Source organism: Populus alba, chromosome 2 (genome assembly GCF_005239225.2).
Source record: "Populus alba chromosome 2, ASM523922v2, whole genome shotgun sequence".
Lineage (NCBI taxonomy): Eukaryota > Viridiplantae > Streptophyta > Magnoliopsida > Malpighiales > Salicaceae > Populus > Populus alba.
The window spans coordinates 14,389,527-14,408,984 of NC_133285.1; the positions used below are offsets into that span (position 1 = coordinate 14,389,527).

At 35.5% G+C, this 19,458-nt stretch overlaps 1 protein-coding gene across 1 annotated transcript; it reads left to right on the forward strand.

Annotated features, from left to right (window-relative positions):
• Positions 1 to 3,400: 3,400 nt before the first annotated feature.
• On the forward strand, positions 3,401 to 17,424 carry LOC118050000 (myosin-6). Its single transcript, XM_035060199.2, has 39 exons — positions 3,401 to 3,765; positions 5,328 to 5,456; positions 5,723 to 5,866; positions 5,998 to 6,143; positions 6,227 to 6,383; positions 6,497 to 6,555; positions 6,660 to 6,819; positions 7,263 to 7,412; positions 7,502 to 7,638; positions 7,759 to 7,905; positions 8,063 to 8,164; positions 8,719 to 8,776; positions 8,872 to 8,973; positions 9,673 to 9,710; positions 9,868 to 9,994; positions 10,096 to 10,266; positions 10,347 to 10,478; positions 10,583 to 10,692; positions 10,774 to 10,834; positions 11,049 to 11,226; positions 11,307 to 11,512; positions 11,665 to 11,784; positions 12,248 to 12,346; positions 12,886 to 13,098; positions 13,262 to 13,401; positions 13,547 to 13,661; positions 13,742 to 13,786; positions 13,869 to 13,952; positions 14,057 to 14,227; positions 14,408 to 14,560; positions 14,638 to 14,829; positions 14,950 to 15,078; positions 15,152 to 15,222; positions 15,305 to 15,404; positions 15,548 to 15,604; positions 15,700 to 15,756; positions 15,978 to 16,058; positions 16,163 to 16,245; positions 16,869 to 17,424. Exons 1-39 carry the CDS (start codon positions 3,763 to 3,765, stop codon positions 16,981 to 16,983), a joined length of 4,542 nt encoding a protein of 1,513 aa, XP_034916090.1. The 5' UTR covers positions 3,401 to 3,762; the 3' UTR covers positions 16,984 to 17,424.
• The last annotated feature ends 2,034 nt before the right edge of the window (positions 17,425 to 19,458 follow it).

Below are 19,458 nucleotides of genomic sequence, written 5' to 3' on the forward strand. Positions count from 1 at the left end.
AAAGAAATTCCATGAAACTATCTTTGTTTACATTTATGCCCCTGTAGGTAAGAGATAATTACGGCAAAGTCTCTGGACGGATTTTCTCTGCCATTCGTTAGCCGCTACAAATCTCCAAGCTCAGCTACTAAAAGCTATTTAAGATTTATTTTATAAAAAACAATGCTAACACATCAATGAAATATAATTATATAATTATAAAAATAAAGATAATTTTTTGGAGTATGATCTCATTATAAAAATAATTTATATCAAATACAATATAAAATATTTAAATAATATATATTTGTGATTCAAAACAAAGAAGAAGAAACTAAAATAAGCTAAAATTCAAAAAAAAGAAAAAGAAAAAGAAAGGCATAAAAACCAAGGTTTTTCACCCTTAAAAATTCCTTTATCCCTCCCTTGTCAAGATTAACACTTAAACATAATTTTTACACTCGGTCCGGTCCAAGACTCTGGTTCCAGGTTTTGACTGAGTTATTGGGTTATCCGGGTCATTTTTTTTTTTAAAGTAAAAAAAGACATTGTTTTAGTAAAAAAAAATAGAAAAATCAATGAGTTGTAACCGGGTTTTTAACGGGGTCGCTGGATCACACCAAGTTTTTTCTTTCCCTGTTTTTTCTTTTTCCCAACTCGATTCCAGCTCCAGATTAGTTGGGTCCTAAGTCAACCTGTCGGGCTGAGTTTTAAAACTACATGTTTAGCTCATTTTTGGGGTTAAATGTTAACCTATTTTAAAATTTATTTTTCTAAAATAATAAAGGTAATAACTTTTCACCCAACTTTTATATAAAAATTCTACTAGGCTGGATTCGCGCCCAGTCTTATAATATTTTTTAAGTAAATGATATAACAACTTTTTTGCTCTTTTTATGAACAAGCAACGAATCTTAGTTGTTTGTGTTTTTTATAGTCTAACTATAAAATATAATTACTTTTATATTCTTAAAATGAAGAAGCATCGCAAAAAACTTATAGCTACTAACTCCAAAAAGAAAAAAATATATTTTCTGTTGGATTCATGATAAGAAATAAATTTATAACATTAACAAAATGCAAGAAATATAAAAGAAAATAACTTTAATATTAGATATTAATAAAAGTGTTTGTACACAAAATAAGAATAGTATTTACTCATCATTCTAGTTCTTCTTTTCATTTGCTAGAGTGAAAATATAGAAAATATATCTTTGAAAACTTAATATAAATTTAGATCTGTTGCATGTGCAGTCCCTCTTTGAAAACTCAAACCCTTGATCCATGGCTAAAGTGCCACAAATTAATAACCACTTTATGTCATGGCAACGTCCCTTTGGTTTCCTTTCAAGGTCCTCGTGGATTCTTTTACTTGATCTGCAAAAACTTTTCATCATTGATTCATGGCTATGCCCGTCAAAACACTCAACTTTAGGGGCATGATCTATAAACTTTTCTTGCAAAAGCAAAGTGATGCATCAAAGTATTTTCAAAAATTAATTTTTAATCTAGTTCCTTAGTTAAAAGATATAACAACCCAATACTAGATTGGTGGGGATTACGTTCACATCTAGTATACCTAAGTTTATTAGAATACCAAACCCAGTTGACATGAATCTAACTTACTTTTAGACCAAACACCTTTAGGTGCAGTTAAAAGAAAAGCCCAAGTGAACATGAATTTGGTGAATTGTTGATCTCAATATTCTTGGGAGTAGTTATGCACTAAACCCAAATAAAAATGAATCTGGTGAGTTGTCAGAGTTCATGTCTTAGAGTTTAGTTACGCGTTGTGCCCAAACAAGCATGAGCCTCACGAATTGTCAAACCCAACGTTCTTAAGTTCAACTACATGCTATGCTCAAATAGACTAGACCCAATATCCATGGGTTCAGTTATGCGCTAAACCTAATTAAACATGGATTTGATGAACTATTAAACTCAATATCTTTGGGTTCAGTAACATGTTAAGCTCGAACAAATTTGAGTCTAACACATTGTTAGACCCATCACTAATGGGTTTGACATTGTTTCATGCTCAAGTGGGTATGAGCCATGTTAATGATATTATTTTTTTTACACTCCTATGTGTATAAAATCCTTCCAATGAATTACCATAATTTCCACCATCATTAATATTGTGAGAAGAATATTTATCTCTTATTAATGTTATATAAGAGATGTTTAACCCTCGTTAATGCTATTAAGAGACAATGACTTTTCAACCCCTTCACTCTAGCAAAAACAACAAGATCTAGGGACTATATATCTCATGAACCACACATGTAGAGAGTTCACAATTTCTATTATCTAAGTATTCATACTTTTAACTCTTGTTCTTAGAATTTAAAGATCATTCTCTCATTTTATTAGAATTCCTTACTAAAAATCATTGACTTTATCATTTGATGATATCTAAATCCTACAAAAAAAAAAAAAAAATATTTTGCAAGTGTTAGGTATTTTACCACCAATCATCTACTTTGTGAGTTCTGGAGAATGAAGTATTAACATGAACGAATGATTACACACTATCTAAACACTAAAAAACCTTATTCCTAAGCATATTGAATTTGAAAACACCATCACATAGCAAATTAATACAAAGTTATTACATTGGACACAACTCATGACTTGGTTCTAGAATTGGGTCACAAGTTGATAGGTCAACTTGGATTAATCCAAAACAATAATATTTTTTTTAAAAAAAAGTCAGACAAAGTTTTAATTAGATTGATTTATTAGATTGACAATCTTATATTAAATTAACCTTCAACTAATTTTATTAGAAACTAAGTTTGGGCTAGAGGTTGAGTTTAATAATCGACAAATAGTGTTTAATGTACAAAAAAAAAAAAAACTATACTTATATATTGATGGCAATTTATGAATGGCAAGTTATTGAGTTGCAATTTCTTTTTTTATAACCTATTTAACATGGGTGATGAAATCAAATGCACACACACAAAATAAAAATATATTTTATTAATTTCAAGACATATTTTCTCATTATTTTTATTAACTTTATCTTTTTCGTTTCAATACATATTTTCTCTTGTTTGTTTTTTTTTTTTTAAAGTTTATGAGAGCAACTCTATGATTGCATGCAAAATCTTTGCACTTAAAATTTTCCCTGTTCGAACAGCAGCCTCTTTACAAGCACAGAGCACTCCCTCATTTAGCGCCTTGACACTTCAATTTTGTAAGATTCAGACAGCAAGACAAACCTTAGTGGACTCGAATCTGACCGTGTCGTTAGTTGTCAATCAAAAAGTTAGTAATTTCGGCCCATATTCAAGGGCACCATCGGAATATCGAGTTGTGATTACTCCATTAAACGTTGCCCTTCTCTATCAACAAACATTAATTACCTTGCTAATGAAGCTTTTAATAATAATAGTTATTATTATTAAGGAAGAGAAAATCAAGAAAAAACAAGAAGAGAGGAAAAAAAAAAACATACAGAGACAGACGTTAAAGAAGGGGAAGAAACGTTAAACAAGAAAAGTTCCTTGCTTTGACAGCAGAGACAGAGAAAGAGAAAGGAGAGAGGAGCTTATTCTCTTCTTCATAAAATTTTGGCCTTGTTGAAGGGTTTAAGCTTCTCTTTTTTTAAAATCAAATTCTTTGTATTGTTATTGGTTTTTTTTGGTGTAAATCCATTGTGGGAGCAATCAGAAGTGGAAACAGAAGTGAAAGATTTTTTTGTTTTGGTTTGGTTTTATCTATAGTAGTAGATCGAGGAGCGAACCCAAGTTTCTGATCTGATCAGTCCCGGTTAAAATGGTACTTGCTGCTTATCTTTTTCTTTTTTTTTCAAGTTTTGTTATTTTTTGTTGTTGCAATTTCAAGCTGTGGATGCTTTAATGGATGGCTTTTCTTCTGCTTGCTGGTGCACTGATCTGTGCTTAAATTGAAGTTGAAGATGTTATCTGTTTGGTGATATTAGCATATTCTGCACCCCCATTTTGCTCGAATGTTTTTCTTTCTTTTTTTTGGTGATGATTTGATCTCATTGAGATATGTGCAACGATGATGTTTTTTTGTTTTTTTAAGTGCCCATTTTAGTTCAAGAAGTAATACTAAGGGGTTTTGGACTTTTAGGTTTACCATGTTGACAAAGCTATTTATAAATCGATTAATGTAGTTTAGGTTTTAATTGAATCGATTAGCATAGATGAGATGCACAGTTTGATGCGATAATTGAGTATACTTGGATTGCTGTTGTGGATTAATGATGATAACTGACTCAAGGTTTGCTATCAAAATAATGAACGAACGAGTCCCTTTTTTTATATAATTTAGCAACACATTTTGATGTTGTGTTCTCGTTAGATGGTACATGAATTGGAAATGGAAGCTGCATTCCATTTTTGCAATTTGTATTTGTTCATCTTTAGTACCTCACCTCAAGTCAACCCATTTTGAACTCGTGGGCTAGGGATTACAGGGGACTCTGCTCTGGCGTCCTTTTCAATACTTTATGTATGGTTTAGTTGTCCCTGCATGATTAAAGCTTTGTGAAACACCATATTTTAATTAGTTTTTTGTTGCTGGTACCTTGAAATGGAGCTGGAGTCCCTTATTTGATGCATTTTTCATCAATGGCTGTACTTAATTCAACTCTATTAAGGCCTCCTTCCTGCAAAATGTGGCAGGCCACATGAATCATTTCAGTTTATTTCTTTTTGTGGATGTAATGTATCTGTATGAAGAAGACTTGGGGGCATGTAATTGGATTTAATGGCCTCAGTTTCAGTTTTATTATTTGTTAATAACTTCATGCAACCCACACATGGCCCCTAAGAAAACAGGCTTTGCAACAATCTCTTGCCCGGTACCCTCCAAGCCCCCTAAGAAAAAAGGTTAAGCAATAAGCACTTGCCTAGTACTCTCCAACATTTGCTTTAATTTTCTATGAGGGCTGTTGTTTCCACTATGGGATTGACATTTTGAGTATCAAGTGGAGCCAATCAAACAAATATATCAATCAACACTGCATTCTCAGCATATAGAATATGGGTGTAAATGATGGAAGGAGATTGTATTTTCTGCATTAGCAACTCGAATGATGAAACAATGACAGCTGAAATGTTCCTTTGTAGTCTGTATCTATTGTTTGGTGTATTTAGTATACTTATGGAATTAGATGTAGAAATTATTTCTCAGTCGATTCATAGAGATTGAAAATTCATGGTCACCATTTCGACAATCATCGATGGCTATATACAATCAAAAGTGCTCATTTACTATAACAATACCATATCTGATGCTTGTATCTTATTTGGGTGGCATAGTATGACTTGATAAATTTAAGAGTCAAAACATTGACACTTTTGGCTTTGTAGGCCTCTGCTGCCAGTCTGGTGGTTGGATCTCTTGTTTGGCTGGAAGACCCTGATGAAGCTTGGATAGATGGTGAAGTTGTGGAGATAAACAAAGAAGACATTAAGGTCCTCTGCACGTCTGGAAAGACGGTGAGTGCTTTTATTAAGACTCCACAATGCCCATGTTTGATGTGCCCAAACTTTAATTCGGACTTATTATTTACTTTCGCTCTTTTGCCATGCCTAGTTGGTTTGTTTTTGTCATCAAGCATATATCCCACTGAAGTTCTGTGTTTCATTGCATGAAATTTGATCATATATATAATTTTTAATTATATTACTGAGAATGCATGGCAATGAGAAAGGAGATGTGCTGAATTTGGGTTTCTTTTTTCTGTAATCTTGGAAAACTACAGGTCACTGTCAAGGCTTCCAAAACATACCCTAAGGATGCTGAAGCCCCTCCATGTGGAGTGGATGACATGACAAAACTGGCTTATCTGCATGAACCAGGTGTCCTACAGAATTTGAGATCGAGATATGACATGAACGAAATTTATGTGAGTATTCAAAAGCAAAAGGTTGCATTTTCTTTTTATGAGGGTTGTTGTCGGGTAGCTAAGTTGAACTGGTGCATGCTCTTATCCACTTCCTAATCTATTGACACTGATACTGTAAATGGTGTCCCCAGACTTACGTTGGGAATATATTGATTGCCGTGAACCCTTTTACGAGGCTACCACATCTGTATAATAGTCACATGATGGCCCAATATAAAGGGGCAAGCTTTGGTGAGCTGAGCCCACACCCTTTTGCTGTTGCAGATGCTTCATACAGGTACTAAATTGTTAGTAATTGACAGTTTGTGTACTTATAACTTTTCTTGTTAGACGATGAAAAGGCTATTGCTGCTGATGCAGACTAATGATGAATGAAGGAATAAGTCAGTCAATTTTAGTTAGTGGTGAGAGTGGTGCTGGTAAAACGGAAAGCACAAAATTACTTATGCGCTACCTCGCTTACATGGGAGGGAGAGCTGCAACTGAGGGGAGGACTGTTGAGCAGCAAGTCCTGGAGGTGATATGGTCTCACAATTTCAGTTTTATTTGGAAGTTTTGAGAAATTTGCTATTTCTGCCATTAGATAATCCATGACATGCTTGCTTTTGTTGTATTTCATCCATTTCGCAGTCTAATCCTGTTCTGGAAGCATTTGGTAATGCAAAGACTGTTAGAAACAATAATTCAAGGTGGGATGACCTATCATAAAACTAAATGTATATGTTGTTAATACTTTGCTATTTTGTCAGCTTGATTAGGCTCTGTTCTTATTTGCATGCTGTGAATGCTGTAGTCGTTTTGGTAAGTTCGTGGAGATTCAGTTTGATCAGGGGGGACGGATTTCAGGAGCTGCTATCAGAACTTATTTGCTAGAAAGGTCACGTGTTTGCCAGCTTTCTGATCCTGAGAGAAATTACCACTGTTTTTACATGCTTTGCGCTGCACCACCTGAGGTAATTTGTCTAGATTACTTTACAGATGGTTGCTACTCGCAAAATTTAAGACAATAGATATAGATCCTGCCCCTTCTGTAAGAGTTTTGTTTTCTCTTTCCAACTTGTATTCATTTTTTTGGTACTTTGGTGATAAATTTCATGGAGTGCAAATATCGCTTTCTTTTATCAGCTTAATTTATACTTGTGTGTAAGATTCACTTTTTTGAAATTTTTACTGTATTTTGTCTCATGAAATCGAACTGTGATATATATATAAACCAAAATTCATTTGAAAACTAATGCCTCCAAAGTTATTGTTTAATCAATATACTAGTATTTGTCTCCTTTCTGCTTGGTGGACTTTAATTATAGCCACAGTTCTAAAAATTACTCATAAACATTCAAATGTTGAATTTCTTACTTTCTAATGTTTAGTGTAAATTCTTTTCCTTATGCTGTAGGATGTTCAAAAGTACAAATTAGGGAATCCAAGAACATTCCATTATCTTAATCAATCAAATTGCTATGAATTGGATGTTGTGGATGATTCCAAGGAATACATTGCCACAAGAAGAGCAATGGAGATTGTTGGAATAAGTGCTGAAGAGCAGGTATATGGAGCTATTTCTCAAAGACAGTGTCTTTAAAAGATAGAAATCTCATTAAATGTTAATTGTCATCTTTCTGCTATGCTTTTCAGGATGCCATATTTCGAGTTGTGGCTGCAGTCCTCCATCTTGGAAACATTGAGTTTGCAAAAGGGAAGGAAATGGACTCATCAGTGCCTAAAGATGAAAAGTCTTGGTTTCATTTAAGAACTGTGGCTGAGCTTTTAATGTAAAGAATCAATTTCATTTACCACATGCATACACTCTAAAAGCCATGCTATTCTAACAACACATACACTTTATATGCCATCATAAGAAGTGCAGCTTCTGAAATCATGATTTTCCTTAGGTGTGATCCAAAAGCATTGGAAGACTCTCTCTGCAAACGTGTAATTGTTACCCGTGATGAAACCATTACAAAGTGGCTGGATCCCGAATCTGCCGCAGTTAGTAGAGATGCATTGGCAAAAGTTGTGTATTCAAGGCTGTTTGATTGGCAAGTTTCATTCTCACTCTTAGAAAGTTATTTCAGGATGTCCCTTGCACATTAATTAATGGTTACAGTGTTAAATTATGCTGACTTCTTCAGAGCATTGACTCCGCTGTTTGGGATCACTCATCTTATCTAGTAGTTTCCCTTGTTTTTTTTGCAGGCTTGTTGATAAGATTAATAGTTCAATTGGTCAAGACCCTCACTCAAAGTTCTTAATTGGTGTGCTGGATATTTATGGATTTGAGAGTTTCAAGACAAACAGGTGCTTAACTGGTATGCCTTTCTGTTTTATAATTGATTAGTTCTTTAAGAGAACCAGTACAAGTTTTACTTGTGCCTCTCAAGACAAGTCCGGCATCATGTCTTGAGGCAATAGAATCTGTGCTATGTAGGAGTGGATGCTAGGGTGTAGGGTATGGTTAGGCTGTGTAGATTAGTTGAGAAAGAAACTAAGATTGTTAGGCCAATCACTGTCTTCCAGCTTTAATGTTTCTGCATTTGTAATCGCACTGGTTCAAGAAACTCCACCAAGCTTCCTTCACCCATCATTGTTGGAGCACTGTACTTGCCTCATGCGGACATTGAGAGAGGAGCTCATGCCCAGTTAATGTTCTTATCACTTTGGGATGTGCTGGAGTATATGATGGCGTGTGGTGTTCTGGGGATGTTTTCAATATAGAATAGCCACTAGCTCTGCTTTCATAGAGGGCAGAGCAAAGACGTCAATGATAGTGGAACCAATCACCTTGTGATGACCTTTTGTTGATGCCTATTTGATTCTTTCATCTGATGCTTTGTATCATTTGGTTCCTGCAGTTTTGAGCAATTTTGCATCAATTTGACAAATGAGAAGCTTCAGCAGCATTTCAATCAGGTACATTTACGGAAGTTTTCTATTCCATACAAGGAGGCCCTTGTTATTTCTCATTATATTGTATAATTTATGATGCAAATCCTTCTTTTGTGCAGCATGTTTTCAAAATGGAGCAAGAAGAATATACAAAAGAAGAAATTGATTGGAGCTACATTGAGTTCGTTGATAATCAAGATATTCTGGATCTCATTGAAAAGGTTTTTTAACCTCTACATAAGTTTTTGCTGGCATGGCTTAATCGGCTGTAACACACTTAGTTTTTTTTTTTCTAATCGTGGTAAATGATATTCGAGTCTGCTGCATGCTATGCAATTAATTTCTTTCATTATTGAGTGGATTTCAAATGGATGGTGTAGCATCCGTGACAGATATTGATGCAGTGATTTTTGTTAACTTTCATCTCACTATCTCGATAAAGAGGGTTTTTTTTTTAAAAAAAAAAAGTTTAAAAGAAGATTTTATTTACTGACTGAAAAGAATTATGAAATTGCGATGGAGAATAAGTCGTGTTCCTAATGTGAAAGAAAAACAAAGAAATATCATAGAAGAGCAGTCCAGTCCTGCTGAATATCAGCTAAGTACAGCCCTAGAGCATTTATAACTTTAAATCAAAAGAAGAGATGAAAACTATTGAATCCTACAACCTTGTCTATGTACTGGTCCTCAAAGATTCTAGCATCTCTCTCCAACCAGATATGCCACAAATGTGACACTACTTTTGGTGCCACACTGATTCTTTTCTTACTGTCTTGGAACTTATGTTAGTCTTACTCTTCTGTGTTAACAGTCAAATGCTCACTATTTCTTTTTGAAACTGAAAAGGCAACAATGAAATCTTTAATTTCATTCATGGGTTACCTTTTTGTCAATATTCACTGTTTCCAATGAATTTTCAGAAACCTGGTGGTATAATTGCTCTTCTGGATGAAGCTTGGTAAGTATGCTAGCAAAGTTGCTGTATGCATTCTCTTCTAGCACACAATAAAACCAGTGACTTAAAAGTTCTGGCAAACATTACCTTTTCTCCCTGAATCAGTCTTTGACTTTTTCTTATTGTAGGATAGCTGATTCATGTCTTTTGTACTTTGTAGCATGTTTCCAAGATCAACACATGAAACATTCGCCCAAAAGTTATACCAGACATTTAAAAACCACAAGCGGTTTGCCAAGCCAAAATTAGCCCGAAGTGATTTCACAATTTGCCATTATGCTGGTGATGTAAGTCTCTGGCTGACTGCTTATGGCATACACTAAATGTTGTAAAAAATAAGGAACTTTAAATTTTGAAACACTGGCAAGTAACTTGAGATAATTATCAGGTCACATATCAAACAGAATTATTCCTGGACAAGAACAAAGATTATGTTGTTGCTGAACATCAGGCACTCATGGGCGCTTCCAAATGTTCCTTTGTGTCGGGTTTATTTCCACCTTTAGCAGAAGAATCTTCCAAACAATCAAAGTTTTCTTCTATAGGTTCTCGGTTTAAGGTGTGATGGTCTATTTTTTTTCATTATGATGTGCTTTGTCCGCTTTTTGGGCATGAAGTTCTGATTTGTACTTTCCACAGCAACAACTGCAAGCATTACTTGAAACTCTCAGTGCAACTGAGCCACATTACATTCGTTGTGTAAAGCCCAATAATCTTCTTAAGCCAGCGATCTTTGAGAATAAGAATGCTCTTCAACAACTGCGATGTGGGGTGAGATTGTTACTGTCTATTACTCTGTCCGTGAATTTTTTATTGTTGTAATTAGAATTGCCTGAATGTTTACAATCCAATATGGATTGCGTGTCTCATCTCAGGGAGTCATGGAGGCAATTAGAATTAGTTGTGCTGGATTTCCTACTAGAAAGACATTTGATGAATTTGTAGATCGATTTGGCCTTCTCGCACCTGAAGTTTTGGATGGGAGGTATATGATTGTTTCTCTTTCATAAGATGTTCTTCCCAAGGATTGAAGATGCTGACTTTTTCATCATATACTTTATGTTAGTTCGGATGAAGTCACTGCCTGCAAGAGGCTCCTTGAGAAGGTTGGGCTCACGGGCTATCAGGTAATTATTTGACAAGTGAGAAACCCTCTTCTCGCAGCATTATTCTTTTTTAGAGCTGTGTGCCCTTCCTCAGCTGCTGTGAATTTTAACACCTTTTAATGGTTGCTCTAATAATAAAGCTTCTTTTGAAATTGTGCATGCATTCTCATGTGGGCTTGAAGTGATCTTCTGAGAAGGTTTTTGAGCTACCATGACATTTCATTTTCTTTTGCAGATTGGTAAAACCAAGGTATTTCTTAGGGCTGGTCAAATGGCAGAATTGGATGCTCGTAGGAGTGAGGTCTTAGGAAGATCAGCTAGCATTATTCAGAGGAAAGTCCGGTCATATTTGTCTCGCAGAAGCTTTATTACACTCTGTCGGTCTGTGATACAGATTCAATCTGCATGCAGAGGTAACATATGGTGTTAAAAGCTGTATTGGTGCATGTATTCTCATTTCTAATTGTCTTGAGTTTATCTGTACTTGATGCAGGACAAATTGCTCGCCATGTCTATGAGAACATGCGCAGGGAGGCTGCTTCTCTGAGAATCCAAAGAGATTTACGCATGTATATTGCTAGGAAAGCTTATAAAGATTTGTGTTATTCTGCTATATCGATTCAAACAGGCATGCGTGGGATGGCTGCTCGGGATGATTTACGCTTCAGAAGGCAGACTAGAGCAGCGATTATGATCCAGGTAAGATATTCTTGAGAAATCAATCATCAAGTTAAGAAATTTTCTCCAGCAGTTTTTGGTAATAATATTCTGTTCATGTAGCAATGATTTGATTTCCCTTTTCTGCTTTGTGTTGCTGATTTGAATTTGTTCAATTTGTTTCTGTAACCCAGAGTCATTGTCGCAAATACCTGGCCCGATTACATTATAAGAAGTTAAAGAAAGCAGCAATCACAACGCAATGTGCATGGAGAGGAAGAGTTGCTCGTAAAGAACTGCGAAATCTTAAGATGGTCAGTTTCCCTTGTTTTTCTTGTTTTTCCATTGGATCTTATGGTGCATGGTTTGGGCAACAGCTGAGGATGGAAGCTGTATTTTCTTCTCTTTTGTTCCATCAGATCTTGTGCTATGAAAAGACTATTACATGGTTTTCTTCCTGTCAGTGTACTGTGTCCTGCACTGCTAGGAAGGTTGCATGCGACAGTTGGTTTTTGCTTAATCTGTATTTTGTGAAAGAACTAACCACACTCCACTGCATTTGGAAATAAAATATAGAGAATTATTTTTTCTTGTTCCTGGATTTCTTCAAGCTGTCTGGAGTTTGGACTTTATGCCTGTGTTATTATGTTTTCTAGTTTTGTATTTAAAAATTATTTTGTTCTCTCAAAGCAGGTGCACATGCTGTTCTGTTCTTTTATTTTATGTATATTTAGAGGTTCTTCTACATGAATTCTTCTTCTTCTTCTTTTTTTTCAGGCTGCAAGAGAAACAGGAGCTCTTCAGGCTGCCAAGAATAAGTTGGAAAAGCAAGTTGAAGAATTAACATGGAGACTTCAGCTGGAGAAACGCATGAGGGTATGTATGATAACACACCAATAAACTTATTAAATGAGCTTTATTTGTATCCGTCTAAAAATGGGACCAAATTCCATCAATTTTTAATTGTTGTCTCTAGTCATTTTTCTTTTAGTTGTGTCCTTGCTTTTCAATTGTTTTTTATAGCACTCTAGAATTTGGTCAAAGTAATTGCTGAAACAAGCGTAAGAATAAGTGTGCAGTTATTTTTTAAAAACTTCCATTTTGTTCCTGTTTTCTGCTCCTTGTTTGCTCTATTAAGCCCAAGTACAGGAGACACTTAACTGTTGGACATGTAGCTTCAACAAAAAATAGAACTCCAAAAACGTGCATGGACAAAGCTCCTGTATGCTAATGCTTTTTAACGCTGATGCCTATAACTTCTGCTTAAGCTATCTGCTTCTCTTGTGACTACCCAATGTGAATGCTTTTTGTATATCTGATACACTTAACTGCTGAATATACTTTGGCAAAATATAAAACTAAATAAACCTTGAACATCTCATCCTATAACTTTATGTTTCACATGTAATATGTAGGCTGACGTGGAAGAGGCCAAAACACAAGAAAATGCAAAGCTACAATCTGCTTTGCAAGAAATGCAACTTCAGTTCAAAGAAACTAAAGAAATGCTAGTAAAGGAACGTGAGGCTGCCATAAAGGTGGCAGAGAAAGTACCTGTTATACAGGAGGTTCCAGTAGTAGACCATGTGGCCCTGGAGAAACTTACTGTAGAAAATGAGAAACTCAAGGTAAGGAGGATTGATAGTCAAGGATCTCTATTTCGCTTGATGATGCCAACATTTATATCACTGCATGAAGTAAAGGCTTCTCAGAAGTTCTCTCCAATATTTGGGTGAATTACTTGTGAATTCGTTTTTGCTAATTAGATTATTTTTATGTGATTAATTTCAGGCTCTGGTAACATCACTGGAAAAGAAAATTGATGAAACAGAGAAAAAATTTGAAGAGACAAGCAAAATAAGCGAGGAAAGATTGAAGCAAGCTTTGGAGGCAGAATCAAAAATAGTTGAATTGAAGACTGCTATGCATAGGTATTTTTCATGGTTAAGCTGTGTTTGTGAGAGGGGGCAGGTATTTTTATGATCATTGATTAGCACAATGTGGGAATTGGACTATTCTGTGTTCATAGCAGTCCCTTGATACTCATGCTCTCTGTTTTCCTTTTTGACTTGTTAGGCTTGAAGAAAAGTTTTCTGACATTGAAACGGAGAACCAAGTTCTTCGGCAGCAAGGGCTGTTACAAACACCTGCAAAGAAGCTGTCAGATCGCCCTCCAATTCCACCTACTCAGGTGAATGTTTTCTGCAAGCTTGTTTTGGTATACACTCTCTCTCCTTTCTTCTCTCTCATTTGTTTTTATTTTAATTGCAGAGTTTGGAAAATGGCCACCATCCGAACGACGAGAATAAAGCCAATGTAATGATTTTCTTTTCTTTGACCATCTACTTACTGTAACTGTGCTTGTGTTATTTAATAACTGTTTGAGTTATTTTTGCAGGAGCCACAGAGTGCAACACCGGTTAAGATGTATGGCACAGAGTCAGACAGCAAGTTTAGGAGATCCCACATTGAGCGTCAACATGTATGTGCTTTCAAAGATTGGGATGTGCTTCATCTGTTGCGTTTGTTCTTATGCAGAGCATCGGCTATGTAATTTCAACATTTTGAGTCTTGTTCTTGCTGCAGGAGAATATTGATGCGCTTATTAACTGTGTAACAAATAACATCGGGTTCAGTCATGGAAAGCCTGTTGCTGCGCTTACCATTTACAGATGTCTTCTCCACTGGAAATCTTTTGAAGCAGAAAGGACTAGTGTGTTTGATCGTCTCATTCAAATGATTGGTTCAGCAATTGAGGTAACTGGGTATATTATGATGGTTGTTCCTTAAAAGGCATTCTTGAATTGGAGGGAAATGATTAATTAAACAAGGAATATCATGGATGGAGATACATAAGTTGAACTGTTGGAGCTCTTACAACTTCCACTCAACAATGATCAAACAGCATAAGTACCATAACTGTATTCTTGATTGCAGAATGAAGAAAACAATGAACATATGGCTTACTGGTTATCAAATACATCTACTTTATTGTTTTTACTGCAACGAAGTATAAAGGCAGCTGGTGCTAATGCAACTCCACAACGGAAACCTCCCTCGGCAACATCCTTGTTTGGGCGGATGACAATGGTATCAGAATTTTCGTTAAGTTTCCTCTTTTGAAAGGTGGATTTCTTTCTCTAAATTGGCTTTTGTGTCAATCCCAGGGTTTTCGCTCATCACCATCATCTTCCAACCTTGCTGCTGCTGCTGCACTGGCTGTCGTGCGCCAAGTAGAGGCAAAATATCCAGCCTTGCTTTTCAAGCAACAACTTGCAGCATATGTAGAGAAAATTTATGGAATTATTCGAGACAACTTGAAGAAGGAGTTGGCATCTTTGCTTTCCTTATGCATTCAGGTATTCTGTTTGATTCACCACTCTCATTTGCAATTGCTTTGGAGCCAATTTCAGTCTCATTTCCCTTCATATTTTGAAGCAATATTTTTTTAAGTCAAGTTGTTTTTATGCTGAATTTAGGCACCCAGGACTTCCAAGGGAAGTGTACTAAGATCTGGACGGTCCTTTGGGAAAGATTCTCCTTTAAGTCACTGGCAGAGCATTGTTGATAGTTTAAACACTCTCCTGAGTACATTGAAGCAAAATTTTGTACGATCTTTATTGGTTTCTCTGTTAATTTTCTTTTAAAATGCAGATGTTCTTACAGTTATTGGTGTTTCAGGTGCCTCCAGTTCTTATCCAGAAGATCTATACTCAAACTTTCTCATATATCAATGTGCAATTGTTTAACAGGTATTTAGTCATTTCGGTCCTTTGATTTTATCATTGTTTTGCTGAAAGGTTTTCTTATATGGGAATCCCTTGTGATATCCAGTCTTCTCCTACGTCGTGAGTGTTGCACATTTAGCAATGGTGAATATGTAAAATCTGGGTTAGCTGAGCTAGAGCTATGGAGTGCCCAAGCAAAAGAAGAGGTAATCTGATATGCCTTTACTTGTCAGTTTACTGTCACTGTGCTTATCTTGTGATGATTATTACTTTTCTGCGATGTGGATTCCTTGTCTTTCATGTGTGTAAATTTCCCTGATTCTCATGCTTTCACCTCCTTTGATTGCAGTATGCAGGTTCATCTTGGGATGAACTTAAGCACATAAGACAGGCTGTTGGATTTTTGGTATGCTAGAAGAATGCTTCTCTTCTGAGTCTTAAACCACTAAATCTCTTGCCGTGTTTTTCACTGAATCTTTTATTAATAATTTTGAATCACAGGTCATACATCAGAAGTACAGAATATCCTACGATGAAATCACAAATGATCTGTGCCCTGTAAGTCTCTCTGTGCATGTACACATGTATATCTGCTTGCATTGTTCGGTAGAGCAGTTTTGAGAAACTTGATTTGTGCAACCAGCCCTATTTTATTTTTATTCAGGCTGTGTTTTTATTTCTCTGCATTCCCCACCCTTCAGTTTTATATTTATGTTTGGGCAATTTGTTTTGTTCTTTGTTTCTTGCAATTCTCTCACATCAATGCTTTGATTGCTCAGATCTTGAGTGTTCAGCAGCTATATAGAATATGTACACTATATTGGGACGACAATTATAATACTCGGAGCGTGTCACCTGGTGTAAGTTCTTATATCTAAATTTTTTAATCATGGTGTTTCTGGATTTATATACCTTATCAACTGGATTTGAATGATCAATGACTTCAACCATGATTTCTCTTCAGGTCATTTCTAGCATGAGGGTACTGATGACAGAAGACTCCAACAGTGCTGTTAGCAATTCCTTTTTGTTGGATGACAATTCTGGGTGAGAGTTTCTTCAATTTCATATACTTGCGATGTAGTACCATACAAAGTAGATTCAGATTTCAGAAGAAGCTTTATTAAAAAAAATCCTCACTTACATATTTGGATATGCAGAACATTAATGTGAAAAGCTTCTTCCTATCCTGTAGAAGTAGGAAAGCGCATGTTCTTTGAAGATATATATGATTTTTTTTACATCTATAAGATTAAGTACAAAAAAATGATTGCACAGTGCAGGACCATTTAGCGAAGTTTTGGATGTCTGTATTAGGCTCAGGGTTGTAGAATTTGGTGGTTTTGGGGTTTATAAATTGGAAACAAATTTGAATTGTAAGAAATGAAATGGAACAAGGTAGAAACTACTAGCCTCCACTAGTAGATTTTAAGGAATCACTCCATGGGTAGAAAATCTAAGCATTACTCCCGGGGGGGTTTCGAGGAGTTGCTCCATAGAGAAAGCACCTGTATGGTTATTAATAAGACTTGTAATTTCGCAGCAACATGTAATTTGACAGCAACAGTGCTATGATTGCTTTTCTATGAAGTGTTCTTTTCACAACAACTAAAACAAATGTCTTTACGTTCACTCTTTCAATATGATCAAACTGATTATTCTTAATACAGCATTCCCTTCTCTGTGGATGACCTTTCTAATTCACTGCAAGAGAAAGATTTCATGGATGTTCAACCGGCGGAGGAACTACTCGAGAACCCAGCCTTCCAATTCTTACACGAGTAAAGATAAAGAGGCTCAAGCATGCTCTTCTTATTTTTTTTTGGTGCGAAGTAGGCAAGGAATCTTGCTCTTTGGTCAGTAGTGTTACTTGGTTGTAAATTTACCCCCTTTTTTGGTGGTTTACACGCTTTTTCTGTGTCCCTGCTCCTTTGTAGAATATTCCTATTTATTTATTTGTTTCTTTGAGATTCGAAGTTGTAAAATCCTTTTTGGCTATCGAAGGGGCAAGGATATATCTTGTTGTTCAGTGAGTGTGCATTCATTGGTCATTTTTTAGGCAGCAAAAATTCATAGAGAATTCATTAGGGCAAGCAGTGTCTTTGGTTGGTGGTTGAGGCATTGCTCTCTCTCTCCACCCTATTTTTTTTTCTGTAAAAAAGACACAAACTCAGACATACAAACATTATACCTAGTAATGAGAAGTATATGGAATTGGTTTATGCACTTCTCTGTTTTCTTTTCTTTATGTTATATGCCTTCTTATTGAATGAATTTTGCACCTAGCTTCATAACATTTCAACCTCAACAGCCATGCATTGCTGCTAAAGATTGAGCAATAAATCATTGCCTGTATGAATGGCTGTTGAGGAATGATCTGCCAGGGTATAATTTACTGACTTGTGTTTTCAGAAGTCAAAGAAGGTAGCAAGTACTTTTATGAATTTCTTGTGTTTGCTGAAGAAGATTCATGTATCATCGAGCAGCCGGTGGATTTTGCAGATTCTGGGAAGTTGCTTAGAAGCATGTCTTAACTTTGGTGAGGTTTCAAGAATTTTTATTAAGCATAGTGTTGATGAGGAACAGAAACAAGATTTTGCCTTGCGACGGGGGATTCCTTCCTTCAATTTGTGTATCCTTTGGTGCTAGATGTACAAAGTTCCACTTCGACGAGGGCTGTGTATGAGTCCTAGCTTAGAGTTCCCCAGTTTGAAACTGATACCTGTTTATCATAGTAGATACTTTGGAGTAGTGTATTTTTCATGTATTTATCGAACCGGTTTAGTAGTCGTCAATAACTTGTCATCTTGGATCCTATTTCGCATCGGGTTTGCTTTGAGCTAAGTCGAGAGTTGACTCCGATCAAATACAGTGACCTAATAGGTTATTTTATGATATAATTGACTTAGTTAAATTCAGATAAAACTTGATCAGGTCATTTTAGAAGAATTTTTTATAAAAAAAAATTATATTTTATTTTCTTGTTTTAAATTTAACAAAAACTTGAAACGATATTTTAAGAGATTAATTTGTAAGTTCGACCTGAGTAAATCAACTCGCAGCTCAATCAATTCATGTTATTATGATAGAGTTCACTTTACATGATTGAGAGTACTGATTCAGGAGTTCCTTACAATTTCTTTTAGCCATGTGTAACGTTTTTCTTTACATATACACATAAAAGCTCGTGATTCAACAGTATTCTTGCAACGCAAGAGAGACAGGGACTCAAAGTTTAAATGCTATATTTGTCAGTCCAAATCCTCCGTTGTTCCCAATTTCTTTTTGAGAGAGAAAGCTCAACTAAGCCTTAAATGTTCTTGAGCTAGATAAGAAAAGGTTCCTAACTCTCTTGAGTAGTGAATGGGATTTGCCTTTAGTATTTGCATATGCCATTGTTTCTGTTGTTGTAGGGTCCGATCACTACAGTTTCTCGCAAAATTAGTCTTTGATTCCAATATTATCATCAGTAAGTATTATGGGAACCCAAGGAGCATAGCTCTCTTCACTAGGATAGATTGTGTATTTTTTTTTGTATAAATATAAAAGAGATAAAAATATATTTAATCGAACGACAAAGATAAGACAGGAAAGAACCGATAAAAATTAAGAAAATAAAGAAAGAATTAACAACCTGCAAACACAAATATCCAAGATTTGATGCAATGGAGTTATCATAGTAGATGAAGATTGACGAGCTATATTAATAAATGAACAATGATAATGTGAAATCAAATGGAGCTTTTGATCATAAAATGGGGACAAAAGTTCTCTCATGGCACCCATGGGAATGCACATGGAAAAACCACAAAAACTTCACCTAGTACGCTATGGTGTGTGTCTAGTACGACTCCACCATAGCCATCTCCACCACAAGGTTCACCAGAATTTAGGGTGAGGACCATGCATGATTCTTGTTTATAAATGTGGATTTGGACTCAGGACCCCTACTACGTACTTGGACCATTTTTGATCTTCAAAACTATACAACTGTAATACTATATATGTGATTAATTCATTTGGTCCAACATGAATAACATCTCAAGTTATCGGGTTATGTGTCAACATGTCAAACCAATGAATCTATCTAGTACATCAATTATGCTAATATATACTATCAAAACTAAATATTTTTATATATGTTGATCTTATAAGTTGAGTTGATTTTGATTTTGATTAAGAAGTTGAGTTTTGGATTTAATAACCATGTTCAAAATGTATATCTATATATCTACAAAATCATAGCGTAAAATTTCTTGA